At 31.1% G+C, this 15,926-nt stretch overlaps 1 protein-coding gene across 1 annotated transcript; it reads right to left on the reverse strand.

Moving 5' to 3' along the window:
* Positions 1–1,493: 1,493 nt before the first annotated feature.
* On the reverse strand, positions 1,494–2,693 carry LOC113397890 (uncharacterized). Its single transcript, XM_026636417.2, has 2 exons — positions 2,600–2,693; positions 1,494–2,525 (listed from the first exon to the last, which is right to left on the reverse strand). Exons 1-2 carry the CDS (start codon positions 2,655–2,657, stop codon positions 1,531–1,533), a joined length of 1,053 nt encoding a protein of 350 aa, XP_026492202.2. The 5' UTR covers positions 2,658–2,693; the 3' UTR covers positions 1,494–1,530.
* Between the last annotated feature and the right edge of the window lie 13,233 nt (positions 2,694–15,926).

Below are 15,926 nucleotides of genomic sequence, written 5' to 3' on the forward strand. Positions count from 1 at the left end.
AAAAAATATTCTAGTTGTCTTCATACTAATGATATTTTTTAATCGAAATATGTTCTTACAAGGTACATTCGAAAAACCTCCATCAAAACGAGCCCTATATCAAAATTCGAAATAGAATTAAATAAAAAGGAACTAAGAGACAAGCAAAATCCACCTTGACTTTGAAAATATTGACATTATCTCTTTGGTTTGGTGGATACGTATATTGGTTAAGTTTCCATGTGTTAATAAAGATGTAATTTTACTATTTAGAAACGTCTCGCCATTGAAATACCTTATTTAATGTATCAAAGGTAATATATTTCAAAGAACGATCTATCCCGATTCGCTTTAACCCTCTGAATCGACTTACCAACTGCTTTATTTTTATAACAATACTTTAGAGGGAAATCTAGTCGGTGCCATTTTATTGGAACTACAAACGATGCGAGATTTTGTCAGATGAATAGCTGTACTTACTTTCACACCTAATAATATATTATTACAACTAGAACTATATTATTAAAATTCTTTTGATACAAAATAATATAATAAAATAAATGTGCTTTAAATAATTTAACACAAAAAGACAAAGACATTAAACTTTTGTAATATAATTATGATTTATTTAAAGCTCATAATTTTAAATTATGAGATACATACATACATAAATCAATTCAGAAAACGTATATTATTTTAATTTATTCGAGAACATGAAATTGAACCGATTATCGCAGATTAACTTTTTTCACTTAAGCACCATTGAGTATCAAACAATGGCAAAGAAAACATTGAGATGAAACCTGATATTCTCCAATACTTTATTAATCTACTAACCCGCAGTTGAACAGCGCGATGGAAACGCCGCAAATGTACATATTTACATACTATTTAACTTAACATTTCACAAATTGATATATTTTGAGACAGCACTAAGAATTCCTCTAGAGCAACCACAACAAATGTGTCAAGAACTATATGTTTACAATAGCAAAGCGTTAAGAGGAACATGATCACATTTCCTTCACTCGCAATAAAACTCTTCATTTGCTAACGATTCACATAACAATGTTACAAACGAGACAACAATGTCTGAACACAAAGGCAATCCTTGCTTCACGAGTATCATGACAATTGCTATTGAAGACACTTGTAAATTTATAGCGGTAAATGTTACCGATTATCGTGGTTTACGGTTATTTTGAATTATTATCGGATATTTATACTTGTGCTTATATTCATCATCATTTTTAAATTGATATTTAAATTATGATGTTGAGTTGTTTTTCTCTTGTCATTCGTTTCAAAGCCTCAAATAATGAAAAGACACTTAATTTTTTTTAAATATAAAATAGGAACAGTTTTTCTTTATTGTTTACATCAGTGATATAATAAGTCGATTGATAACGTAGGTGTATACATTTTAAAATTTATTGTTTCTTATTTTAAATATTTGATAAATTAATTATAAAATTACTTTTATAAGCAAACTGAGAGTGAAATTTTCTATAACAGGCTACTTACGAAATAATTTACGTTCAAGGTACATCATCAATTATAATAATAACCATTATGACGATACGGAATAAATCCCATCTCTTTAGTTAAAGATTTGTGTAGAAATCCATCATAGTACAAGCCAGCGAGAGGTCGAAAGCCAGACGATGGATATGATTTTCTTAATGAGGAAAATCTTTGCCATCGATCATCGTAAGTAGGCGGTAAACCAGCTTCTTCGTTTGTATACGAATTTGTAGTTATTGACAGTCGATCTACCTTTGAATTATACCAAGACCTTGGATATGGATAGATTTTTTTCATTTCTGTTAAATCAGTTTCTGTTGATGGAAAAACAATATCTGTTGTTGTATTTATATTATTTATTGTATTATTATTTCCAGATTCATTTGAAGGTTGACTGAAGTTTTGCCATCTATCGTCAGCATTAGGGACTGTCAAATTGTATTGTGTTGGAGCTACAGTGATTGATAAAGTATTTAAATATTCGTTATCATATGAAGCATTTGGATATGGTCCAAGAGGTTTGGTGCCGTTAATTGTTAATTTTTCTGCATCAGTTTCAGTTGTTTCTGCAAATGGTGTAGTAGTCATCAATTCATCGATAGTTTCTGGGGTTTCAGTAACATTTGTCTCATTAACATTAGCTTGTCTGAAACTATAACTACCCGATTCTAATACATCACTATCAGCATCAACTTTAAGCTTAACATTTTCAATGTTACCAGTATTTTCCGAGTTGAGAGATTTATTCGATTCATTGATATCATCAGCGACTAGTCTAGCAGGAGATATGTTTTGAAATGTTCCTCCATTTTCCTGATAATTTTCATCCGATGAAGATTTTTGTACGTTCACACTTTGTTGTTGATTCACTGAAGGTAATATTATTATTGGTGACAGAAAGAACGGAGGTAATTGTAGTGCAAAATTATGACCTATTTTATATCCCTGAAGATATCCCAGTAATGGTAATAAGTGACGTTTGTTTCTACATCCTGGTGTCGATGTATCGTTAGCACTTATAACTGAAACAAATAAAGACAAATTGATCACTCATTATCTTATGATAAATGTTAAAGTTATAACCACACAAACTTACATAGAAATAAATTTAAAATTATATATATAAACAAGACGTAACGAGCATCCCCGTACATTTTGCGCGTTACAATGTAACCTTACGCGTTTGAAACCTATTATTCTTTAACGTTGATGTTGTAGTATATGCAAAATAGTAACACGCGCGATAACTTACTTAATGTGGGAACAGTTAGGTGCATACGGTTTATTTTAAAAAAAGGTTTATTTTTAAAAAAAATATCATCAAGGCCAAAGTTTGAAATGTAAATAGATAATATTGTTTTAAACATTTATATTTTTTTTCATGGTCGTATAATTAATGACATCTCTTATTATTATTAATGATATTTTAATTCTCCTTTTCTCTTTTCTTTTCTCCTTTTCTCTGATATCAATAATAAAATAAAAATTGATTTATTTTATTTTTAGCATATACCGTAAATTTAAAATAAAAAATCAACGTCCGTAAGTAGTTGTACACGGTGAAAACAAAACAGTGTAATCAACATGCGGGCTTTCGTTCTACTTTACATGTAACTCCATCACAGGCGAAAGTTTTTACATAACGTTAATATTCCACTCGTAATAATCATTATTGTTTTGAGTTGTATTCTCATATTAAAAGTTATCGCCCCCGTTATTAGTACATGCCATTCAAAACGAAGACGAGCGCTTGAATATTCCAATCTTGTTTTACTTCAAAGCGGCCTCAGGTGAGCTCAATAGATTTCGAAATAAACAAACAACAGGATATTAGAGAAGAAGAAGTAGGGACCGACGACAGGTGAAAAGCATCCATTATTACGATTTCCCACAAACGAAATACGCTTCCATCTCATATCTTTGTCTTTATGTATAGAATATATCGCTTCAAAAAATAATATGATGCCCGCGGGGGAAGCGATACGAGTGACAGTTTAGTACAAAGCATTTTTCCTCATATCCATAAGTAAATATGTAAGAACATTACCTCGACTCAACAAAGAACAATGTTTGAAACATTGGAATGTTTAATATTAGTGGAAGCAATATTTCTTCAATATTTTAGATACAAAATAACTCTAGAGATTATTTCTCTTTTTATATCTTTTATATCAAGCTATACGGTATTTTAGATATCCTTATATACCTATCATTATTATTAATAACCAATACCAATTTTGTAAACATACGGGATAATTTAACGGTACGTGTTGAACATTTTTACTTTTTGATCTTTATATATTTCTAGGAAAATTTATAGTAGCAGTTGAATAACAAATTATGATAGTTTAAAGATACTTTTCAAAGGAATTTTATGTATGATACATAAAGTGATATATGAGAAAGGCTTTACATCCCGAGAAACTGTCATACTCGGAAACGACGCTCGAGGCATCTCTCGCGCTGTCAGCAACGTGTCATATTTAATTTCCGAATTTGTTACAAGTGTAACGTCACTATCATTAAATCAATAAATGATATTAAATTCGAATATGAAATAGAGTTACATTGGAATATACTTAAATGAAGGCAAGTTTATATGTAGACCTACCAACGTCGGTAAATCGTTAAAAAACAATAATTTGACACGTGTATCGAGTTGCGCCAATGACTGGCACATTGTGCTTAAAATAGTATAAGTTATTGTTCGCTACACTGACACGCAGTTTTGATGAAAGTCACAATGTAAATGTCTGTAAATATACACACTGCTGGACAAAGACCTCCTCTTCTATTAAGGAAAAGGTTTTGAAGTTTATTCTGCCACGCTGTTCAGATGCGGTTTTGGGGATACTCCTAATATAAACTTGCCTTTATGTCATCTTCATACATCTAGAAAGGAATACTCATCACATATCATACCGGTGCCGGCTTACTGGCTCACTCACCCATTGAGCCAGTAAATATAAACCCAAGGGCGCCTCTTTGGCGGTGTAAAAATGGTTAAAATTTTATACAACGCCAATGACTATGGGCGCGCATTTTCACACCCGCCTTCCTATTTTATATATGTAATAAATTGTATTAAAAAGGTTTATTAATTCAATATACTTAAATGTTTTATATCAGATTTTAGTAAATAATAACTAATATTGAATCATATTTATAGTAAAAGAATACTTAGCGGCATTCTCTGTTTTTTTCAAAATATTTAGCTTTAAAGACTTTAAGATATTTGTCAGACGATGTTATTTATATCGAATTTTTCGAAAGCGATGATTATTTGATGGATGTTTTGCTGTCTTTTATCTTTAACAATAAAGAAAATAATATTTTTTATTAGATCCGATTGCGCTATGGATGTCTTATATAAAGGCCCTCTGAAATATTACGTCTTAACTTCTGATGAAAGGAGAACGATGTGTTTATCCCTTTAATACTTAGGTACCTCTATAATAATCACGAAAATAAACATTTTGTGATTAAATTTTTTTTTTTTATCGAATATAATATATAAGTCTTTATGTGTAATAGCGGGACTGTATTAAAATATTTTTCAGAATAAACGAAATGGGATGTAAAATCATTATAGATTTATATCTTTTATTAAATTCTATGGAGTTGATTTTTTTTATTGTATGATTTTTAAATGTTTGAATGTATTTCAATGAATTTAAAGTCCCATAAGTAACAAAAAGTAAACATCCAACTTTTAGCAGAAGGCCAAAACGTTGCTACGATGTTAGTTAGTGCGCGTCACTTGGCAGAGTTTCATCCAACATCGTATGCAGGTTTCCGCTGTTTTCTTTCACAACCTTGTGTGTAACATGACTGGAAACTCAAATTCAGTTGCCAGTATTCACTCCGGTATACTATGAAATATCGGAGTATTCTAGCCATTGAGCCTCTAGTCTCTTTGTTTACGAGAAACGGTTTAAAACATTCACGTTATTCTTATCTTATGAAATATACGCTGTCGTAAACTTTTCCATATTTTTGAGATCTACAAATTCATTTTACAAAGTTCTGGTGCCTTTTCCAGTGTTTGCCAGTAAAAGTATCCGAACGAACGATTTGGTTGCTGACTATGATGAAAAGCTATATATCTCATATAATATAAAATATACAAAAATCTTTATTAATGTAAAGTTGCATAATAAACAAATCCATACAATGTTAATACAACCTAATTTTTAATTATGGTATTTACAGAAATCTATCTAATTAAATATGTAGTTTACGAAAAATAAATCATTCGTTTTTCATATTGTCAAATTAAACGACTTTGAAACATACAATAACGACAGATAATACAAAAAATTAAAGGATGTTTATCTAACATTTCGAAAAAGTTAACATTTTTATTCGAATTCACACCGATTGGATTTGGTTCCCAAGTTCCAATCTTACTTTCCCATTACCCCACCTTTGTAGAACTACATTTGCATAAAGAGCCCCGGTCCTCAGGGTCTCTTTTCCGGGATACCCATTTTGTGTTCGAAACCGACGTGGAACGACGGAGCCAGAATTTGGCGGAAAAGCAACTGCCTTTATATCGATAGAACCATAAAGTGTGTTGCTAACCTAACGATTTGATCGTAAAATCTTTTTGCTTTTTAGGTAAAATCGAATACGTTGAATATTTCTCTTGATTATTATTTGAAAATAAATTGTCGCTATATATATAAAAAAGGCTTAAACTTGATAACAAAAAAAAAAAAAATTACCAACTCGATATTTCTTTATGATCTGATTGAAGCTTAATCCAGCTTATTATATATTTGTGTCTCAATTTACTTGATTACCTTAAGAATGAAAAGGTAATAATAATTAGGTTCAAATTATCTTAGTACGCCATCGAAATATAAATAAAACACACCATTAACATTCCTTTTCTAAGCGTGTTAGCTGTTAAGTAACCTGTCACTTTTTCTAATCTTAGGAATTAAAGGGCACGAAAGAAATTTTGTAGGTGTTAATATAACGTGGAGTTTATTTTGACTCTTATTACTACTAAGTTAAGGCATAATCTACTTCCTCGTGTGGATATGGCGCGTATACCCATATAATTTATTGCTATACGTATATTATTAGGTACAATAATGAGGAAGTATATTTTTTTATTAGAATTTCTTCAAATAACAATCAATTTCGGTGTTTCGTTTACCGGGCGTCCCGAGATGGCTATATTTTTTCTTTCTTGCATTTATTATTAGACACACTAGATCAATCTTGAATAAATGGCGTAAGTCCAAACAAATGATGATGAAAATAAAACCTTATTGTTTTAAATCAGTTGCTGGACAAACTAGTAGTCCACCTGGTAGTAAATGGTTACTACAGTTCAGTTTGCGCGGTGAACAAAAAAACATACCTTACGTGTCCAATGCGCCATTAATCACTTTGTTATATCCCTTGCAGCTACAATGGCACATCGATAATACTAAGTATTGCTTTCTTTTTATGGTATAGCTGGCAAACGGGCATGAGACTCACCTGATGGAAAGTGACTACCACCGCCCAAGGACATCTGCAACAACAAGGCTGCAGTTGCGTTGCCGGTAGGTGGTGTATGTACATCCTGAACATGGATGAACAGAGAGGGATTCTCCACCGCAATCGCTGACGGTGGGACCATCCTGAAGTCATGATACCAAATTATCATTGCTGCTTGTCGGTGGAATATAAATAACAAAAACTAAATAGTAAATTTCCTTCGTTTCCACTAATTTAATAATCGCCCCAAGTTTACTCAGAATGTGCTAAATAAACTTGTAATTATAACTATTAATATAAATTTGAAAGTTTCTTTGTTTGTCCTAGTTTCGTACCTCAAAGTCTCGAGAGATCTTCATTTAATTTTACCCTCAGCTACTTCGAAATAAAAAGACTGAAATAAAGTATGTACTTATTTTATATTCCGATCAGAGAGGAAATAAAAAATATTTGCGATTGAACCCAAAAACGAGAAAAAAATTACAAAATTAATTTATCGCTTTAATTAACTCCTCTAATTAAAAAAATATTTCTGTCTTATCTTATTAATCGAAATTCTATATGTGATTTTTTGACTTTTCTTATTTTATATTTCCCTTAGTATCATAAAAACATATAACAAAGGTGGGTACGTCCATCAAATATGAACAGCAATACGAAGTGTCACTGTTTTCTGGTTTGAAATGTTCTGGGTCCAACTTTTCATAATAAATAACAGCCACAAACGATACTAATAACTTCTTATTTCTCATGGTTGACGGTGCAATGTTTGTGGATACTCTTTAATCAGGATTACTATACAATTTGAAATGAAATAAAAAACGCGAAGCCTCGGTTATGTGAAATTCGTAAGTTTGATTGTTACCCTTAGATTATTCCCCAAATTAAACCTATTGTAGTTACATTTGGGAATTAAAGTTTCGTGCTGTGAAACTTGGGGATAGTTATATCTTAGATAATAATTATTCACACTCCTTACACCTTTAACCTTTTAACTAGACATGACAAATTTTAGTAATTTATTGGAATAATAAAATTTGATTTCTGTAAAAAAAGGTTTTTCTCGTTTTATTCAAGAATGTATTAAATCGCATCAGAATCAGTATCTTGGTTCCTATATCATTCCTCTGAACTGAACATGTGCTTATATTTATGCCATAAATAAGAAGGATAAATTGTCCCGAAGGAAACCGGGCCTGCTTATTTATTGAGCCGAACACAGGTGAACCTTGGCGTGTTTTACGCCGCCCCAAGCACCTTATAATGCATCGGCGACATGAGACCAATAGGACATACTCGAAACCAGATCAGTAATTAAGTAACGTTTTGAGGTAATTTTAGAGGAGACCCATCCTTTATTATCCCTTACTATTTACCTTATTACCTTTGATAGTATAGTTTGCGATAGATATGTAATATTAAAGTTCTTAATAGTAGGACTTTGTACAAGTCCGTCTGGGTAGGTAACACCCACTAATCATTTATTCTACCACTACAAAGCACTACTTAGTATTGTTGTATATCGGTTTGAAAGGCGAATGAGTCTGGCTTATTTAACAAGGGACATTACTTCTTAGTTCCCAGAGTTAGAAGGGCATTACAGATGTAAGAAATGGTTAACATTCATATACTGCACTAATATATATGGATAGTTGTTACCACTTAAAATCAAGTGACCAGTCAGCCTATCGAACATGTTTAAACAACTGTACGTAAACATGAACATCAACTTAAAAAAGGAGTGAAAGCTGTGACGTCTCTAAACTTTAAATAAACGATACGCGAACGAAGGTAATACTGAGAGATATTGAGAGAAGTATAATATTTTATAACGATTAAGCCAAGTAAAAGATATAGCCACGGCTAAGTAAACGAGTAAGAAACAGTCTGTTATCATCCCACTGCTCGTGAACAGCCTTCTCTCCTCTTTAAAATACCCTTTGGTGCTTAACCACCACGATGCTGCAATGCGAATACACAGTTAGAATTTTCCCGAACCAATCAATATGAAAATGATGATCATACCGAATCCATCAATATAAAACACGATGACGTTCTGTTAATATTGTTTTGATACTGATCCCCACCTTATTAATTTTTATTGGCCTGGAGAATTCCTTTGTAGGTCAACGACGGCACAGAATGAGTTCGGATCATTGATTTCCCAAGCGGATGGTAAAACCAAACGTGCCTTATTTAAATACTAAACTCATAGCACCAACTCAACCATTGAAGTTCAACCATTTTCTTTGTTAAGGAAGTAACTTGAGCCATCCTTTCATTTACTAAAACGTTCTCTGTTAATAATTATCGCGGTTTTCTCTATGCTTCCTATATTCTGATTCAATTAATAAATTTAATAAATAACACAATACTATCTCCCTGTATATAATGAAATTGATCGAAACATAAATAATATTTTTAATCTATATGACTAGAAATCTAAAACAAATTTAAGTTTTGTAATAACAATAACAATAATTATATCTTCTTTTAACGATTTAATTGTAAACAAATTAATAATTAATTTTCAAAATAAAAACTATCAAAACATTATAATCAAAATATGTCAATTATATATAAATGTCAATTGTTAAAGTGATTCTTGAAATGGTCATCGGTCACCCACGTTGAAGTATTTTAATCCCAAATAGACATACTAACATCGTATTCATTTTTACATATAAAATTCAAAAATAGTCTAGGTAATAAAGATGAGAGGTTACTACAAAATTTCCCTAGCACCATATGCAAATGCGACTATCCGATATACGCCTTTATTAATCAAGACGGTTTAAGGTTCTTATCAAAATATCATCCTAAACAAACTTATGACCCAACACTATACATTATTCAGTATAACGATTACTAATTCAAACAATACAATGTTTCAGTTGCCTGAAATCCAAATAAACCTTAAACAAGAAACCTAAGTATTGTTTAGGTTTATATGTTTTGTTAAACAGGACGTAATGAGCACGAAGACGTAATATACAAGTATCGATATTATATCAAAACAGACTTGTTTGATTTGTAACTTGTGACATAACACATAAACACAGGATTGTCCGGATTTGAATCTTCGAGTAAGGTTCACTCGTTACAGCCATTTAAACTTGATAAATGATTTGTTGACAATGTTCAAAATCATATACAGACACATAATGGTATCGTTATCAATAAATCACAAGATATTTTACCTTTTGATAATTCAATAATAATTATTATTATTCATGTTACAAGCTTTGAGTAACTTCAATATAATTTAACTAATAAGTGCTTCTATTTACTCTGTAAGTAGTCGTTCAAATTGTTCTGGGAATTAATTCAACAATGCTTTGAATATCTCTTTGAATATTTACTCAATGATGTTATAATTTATTTCAAATCGTATAAATACATATTTGTGCTGCTTTCAATTGAAATACTTTCTTTTACAATATATTAGAATATATTAAAAAATATATATATTTTACTAAAATTTAATACAGGCTATCCGACGGTGATGGAGAACTGGTTAATTTTAGCTCGAAGCAGAATTGTGATTCTACGGAATAATTCAACTGTGAGCATTCTTATCAACACTCCATGCGATATATAAAACTTGTAAAGTTATAAATTTTTATCTGTATGTATTAAATAAGAAGGTGACAGCCGATATAATTGCTTTACACAACTTATCGCGGACTACGTAAATAATAATATTTTTTTTAGAACACGTTTACTTATATAATTTTAATTTATGGTTCGTATTAAAAATATAGTAGATTAGAAAAGTGCAAAGAAAAAATGTCCACACAATCCTTATTAGTTTTAGAACGAGATGTATTTATTATAGACGTGAAAATCTGGAAGAATTTCGATTTAAAGAAAATATAAATGAAAGGCATGAATATGTGTGCCAATCAACATGAAGTGGTTAGGCCCCTGCCTGATGGAACAAAATCGACCCTTCTCTTTAAGACCAGCATCGGTACATTAACGAACTGTTAATATATTATACTACTTCTTTTATACGTTTCAAAGAAATTTATGCAAATCGTGGATTTCTTGAGAATTTAGTAAAAAGATAATTCTGTTTTTGTAAATTAGAAATATAGTAAATAGCAATTAATATTAATTCATTATTTATTAACATTAAGCTATTTTAATGAACTAAGTTATTTTTTTTTTCTTATGTTTCGTGCTAATGAACGGAAAATAAATAAATTAATTGATTAAATGCATTTAAACCAAATGGGACACTTAAATAGATTGTATTATAATAATATGTTAAAATAGAATGTTTTATTTAAATAATATTTATTTATAGAATAACTAGAATAATGATTCGAAATGTGTCACGGTTCAATCATTATAAGTGTATATAACGATAGAACCGTATGTATACTATGTGTATAATGTATATCTTATGTGCGTGTATATGCAACTGAACTCTTCCTATTCGGCTAGATCGATTTTGATGCATTGTTTTTACTGTGTTTGAGTGGATGGATAGCTTAGGACACGATAAGTGACACTGCGTTCGGGTTACAGTTATTTCAACAAAAATAATAAAATTTCTCTTTCACTCGTACGAAGTCGCGATGGGTAGTTAGTATATTATATAACATTAAATTTGTACAGCTCTTTAAAGCTACATAATAATTATTCATTAGATAAAATTCATAAAAATAATATCTCATGAGTTATAATAAATTGATGTGAATTATTGAGAATAATGGAATTAATTTATTAGGATTTCAAATTCGATTAAGTTCCAACAATTGTATAAGATCATCTACAGCTAGCAAAACTAATATAGAAAGTTTAGCTGCATAAAGCGAGCATTGTGCAACAAATCAACTTCGTTACGTAAACTAACGGAAGCGGACGAAGTTATCTGTACAACAGTCAAATAGAGAATTTATTCTAGTATCTTATGCATTGTTCTCGTAAATAAGAGCCGCGAGAGCAAAGAAATGGCTGTGTGACAAGATAGCTTGGAACGTCCCTGATGCTTCCGCTGTCCCGGGGTGAGGCGCGTGCATTACTTGAAATTCTTTGTTTTCTCACATTTAAGGCACCGCTGTTAAGCGTTTGAAACGCTGAATACAATTTTTTTTAATTCTTATTGAAAGTAATTTATTATAGTTAAACCGATAGCCGAAATTTCAATGTCAATTAACAATGTCATTACATAAGAACCTTTTTATCGCACGTGACATTGGCGAAATAATCTGTGCCCTCTTGGCATAAATAAAAGCCAGAATAACATCAATATTATTGACAAAAAATAAATTAACGTTGGAGTTATTGTGAAAAAACTTTTATTAAAAGATTTATATATTTAACACCTCTTATTGCTACTGGGGACAGGACGGTTGGTAAATTTATCACTGCTTCTTAAATGCTTCTAGCATGCTTGTCAATATCGCGTAGAATACGCGGTCATAATTTGTACAGTAGTTTTTTTTTATTGATTTGTATGTGGATACTCTTAATATAAATAAATCTATATAAACAAAATTGAAAATATAATCTTAATAGTAATAATATTTTTCTGTGATGAGTTAATTTATATAATAAACGCCTGAGTTCACCAGCAGTTCGCGTTTAAAACGCTCGTCTGAGCGTATTATTTTACTCGTGAATAAATCATTGCCCATGGGACAAGTAGATAGTGCGTGTTACTTTGGCAAATTTCCTTTTATACATTTTATAAAATTTGAATAATTTTTGATTTGGATTTTTATTTATTTACTTTTTAAAAATATTACCAAATTTTAGCGGAAAAGTTTGTCTTCGATCTTTGTTAATATAAAGTTATTTTACGAAAAATATATTTGTAAAATATTTACTTTTATAGTAAAATCGATTCTTGTACTTTATTTAATTTATTAGTGGTGCTTGGAATTGTTTTTTTTTAGTCACGATTCGACAAAGTTATCCGTTTTACTCAAAAAAATAACATGCATATTTTGGTTCTGTAAACACAAAACAAAGATTAAATAATAGAGTTCAACCCTCTGTGTATGGAATCCAAAAATTACTATGGTCCACTGGATCTTGACAGAGATACAGATGTACAGATACTGATTAATGAAATTTAATAAATATTCGTGACACTTTATCAACAACTTATTAACTTATTTTTGAACTCAAAGTGCACGAAAATATATACGAGTGCATTTTATTATATTATACGATTTTTCTTTGGAAATTGATTATATACTTTTAATCAATAAAACGGTGTATCATTTGAATTTGTGACTATAAAAAGAAAAAGTTTAGTAAAATTTTTGATCGGCGTTTTGATGGAAATTGTGACTTTCGATACAGTTTTTTTTTTTTATTTGAAAGAAGTATCTATCACAAAAAAAAACAATCAAATCAACTTTTAAGTTATTTGAAGAAAAAAAAAACTATTAACTTTTGTCGAATATCGTTTATCGCTCGACTGATTGACTCCAATATCTAATCAGATCTAAGTCTCGATGACCCTACCGAATGCTGTGTCACTGGTTTTATACCGTTCTTGAGATATACACACAGATCTACACACAAGGCTGGATGTCAAGCTCTAAATGGTCAGAATAGCTTCGTAGAACCTCAAAACTTACAGATGAGAACTGGATTTCCGTAAATCTAAATAAAAACAATAACTTCCCGATTTTAACCTAGTGGTAATTTAAAAACAAAGGAAATAAGTTACGATACTTTAAGTAAAATTAGGTCTGAATAGCTAGTTCGCTCACAAACAAGAATTTTAAATGAGCGAAGAGACGGCTAGATACCGGTGTTCTCTTAATTGGTTATAGTTGTTTCAAGCACTGAAGCTCGTTACGACGTGAAATCTTAACTTACATAAAAACTACTTATTAAATATATATAAGAGCTTGTCATTTAAAGGGTATAAATTAAAATTACATTTTTAAATGTCACACGACTGGGCTCAAGGTCTCACCGCCAAGCCGAGTATTTATATTTATTTGGAAAGTAGCCACCACTGCTCATAGACATTTGCGCTGGTAGAATTATTAACCAATCCTTCCATCGCACCAAAGCACCTCCAACTTTGAGAGCTAAGATGTTATGTCTCTTGTGCCTCCAGTTACACTGACTCACTCGTCCCTTAAACCGCAACACAGCAATACTGTTGTTTGACGGTTGAATAATTGATGAGTGTACCAAACACTCAACCTACCCAGATGGGCTTGTCCAAAGCCCTACTAATAAGATTATTACGATAGCAACCTTTCAATGTCCCAGCTGGTCTAGTTTAAGTTTCGCGTGCTCCCACCAGTTTTAATAAAACCCCCAATAAAGTTTTATTCATTTTAAATTTTTCTTTCATAGGTTTATTATCAATAAGTTTATCTCAACATTATTCAAAACGCGAAATCAACATTGACTGAACGATGACTGGAGCCTGATTTTTTGTACGAAAAGCGATAACGTTACCGATTTTAATAAGTAATTATTTTTAAATAGTTGTACTTAATTATTAAACACAATAAAAGGTATGAAATAAAGAACGTTTATAGTTGCATCACAATAGTATTAATTCATAACAATATTATGTATAATTATTCATAATTATTTCAATAGAATCACTGATACTCATTATATAAACACGAGGAGTAATCAGATAAGGTTATATCAACAGCAAGTTTCCCCTACGCAAAGTCAATAACTTCTTCGATAAATAAATATTAAATAAATATTTTACTAAAGCACTTGGGTTATGGAAAATCAGAGGTAACGACGGTACCACAAGCACCCAGACCCAAGACAACATAGAAAACTAATGAACTTTTTCTACATCGACTCGGCCGGGAATCGAACCCGGGACCTCGGAGTGGCGTATCCATGGACTACTACTACTCGACCACGGAGGTCGTCAAATTCGATGGACAAAGAATTCGTTTCTAAATATTGTATAATAATAATTCTTCAGGTATTTTTAAACTTTTCAATTAAATCTTATAAGATCTATAAATTTAAATCTTATGTATGTTAAAATTGATAGAATCGAAAAATAGTTACCTGAATAATAGGAAAATTAGAAGTAGATTGAAATTGATTTCCTAGTTTTGTTTCCGTATTAAGTATGCTAGTGAAAACAGTGAAAACACGAGTGCCACTGTGTCTACTCTGCAAATCAGTTGGCTCAGTTTTGTATAGAGCTTTTAGTTTATTCATCAGTCCATAAAAGCAACGTCTCCTTTAGTTTATATATATTATAATAATGGGCCATTAACAATTCGTTCACTGTTTGGACAAAAATTGTCTTTTTTATTCGTAATCTAAAAATTTGATAGACGGTTGGGCCCAGTGGGCTCTAATCAAATAGTTTTGACATGCTCGATATGTGTTTACAATGTGTTTGGCGGAAACCTGCATGTATCGGGTGAAACTCGCATTGGCGTAACGTGTTGAAATAAATTACTAGAATTTTATCTATATATTTATATATATATATAAGATGTTATGTATCTTGTGCCTCCAGTTACACTGACTCACTCGTCCCTTAAGCCGCAACACAGCAATACTGTTGTTTGACGGTTGAATAATTGATGAGTGTACCATACACTCAACCTACCCAGGTGGGCTTGTCCAAAGCCCTACTACTAAGATTATTAAGATAGCAACCTTTCAATGTCCCAGCTGGTCTAAGACCTCACCATGAAGCCCGAGATGAGTTATAAACCTTAAACTTATCGTTGATTAAGATCCAAGTGTTCTAACTACTGGATCACAATTTTTTACTTATCAACACCGTTATGTTTATTCAAAGTTAACCATCAAGCACTATTTTACGCTAAAGAGTGAACACGAGTCCAGAATTCAAGAAGGCATCATTTTAATATGCGTCATATAGGTATAAATAGTTTATATTTTTTTGTGTGATATATTGGCTCCGTTATATTCTTATAATTATATAT

The sequence above is a fragment of the Vanessa tameamea genome, chromosome 13 (genome assembly GCF_037043105.1).
Source record: "Vanessa tameamea isolate UH-Manoa-2023 chromosome 13, ilVanTame1 primary haplotype, whole genome shotgun sequence".
NCBI classification, from domain to species: Eukaryota; Metazoa; Arthropoda; class Insecta; order Lepidoptera; family Nymphalidae; genus Vanessa; species Vanessa tameamea.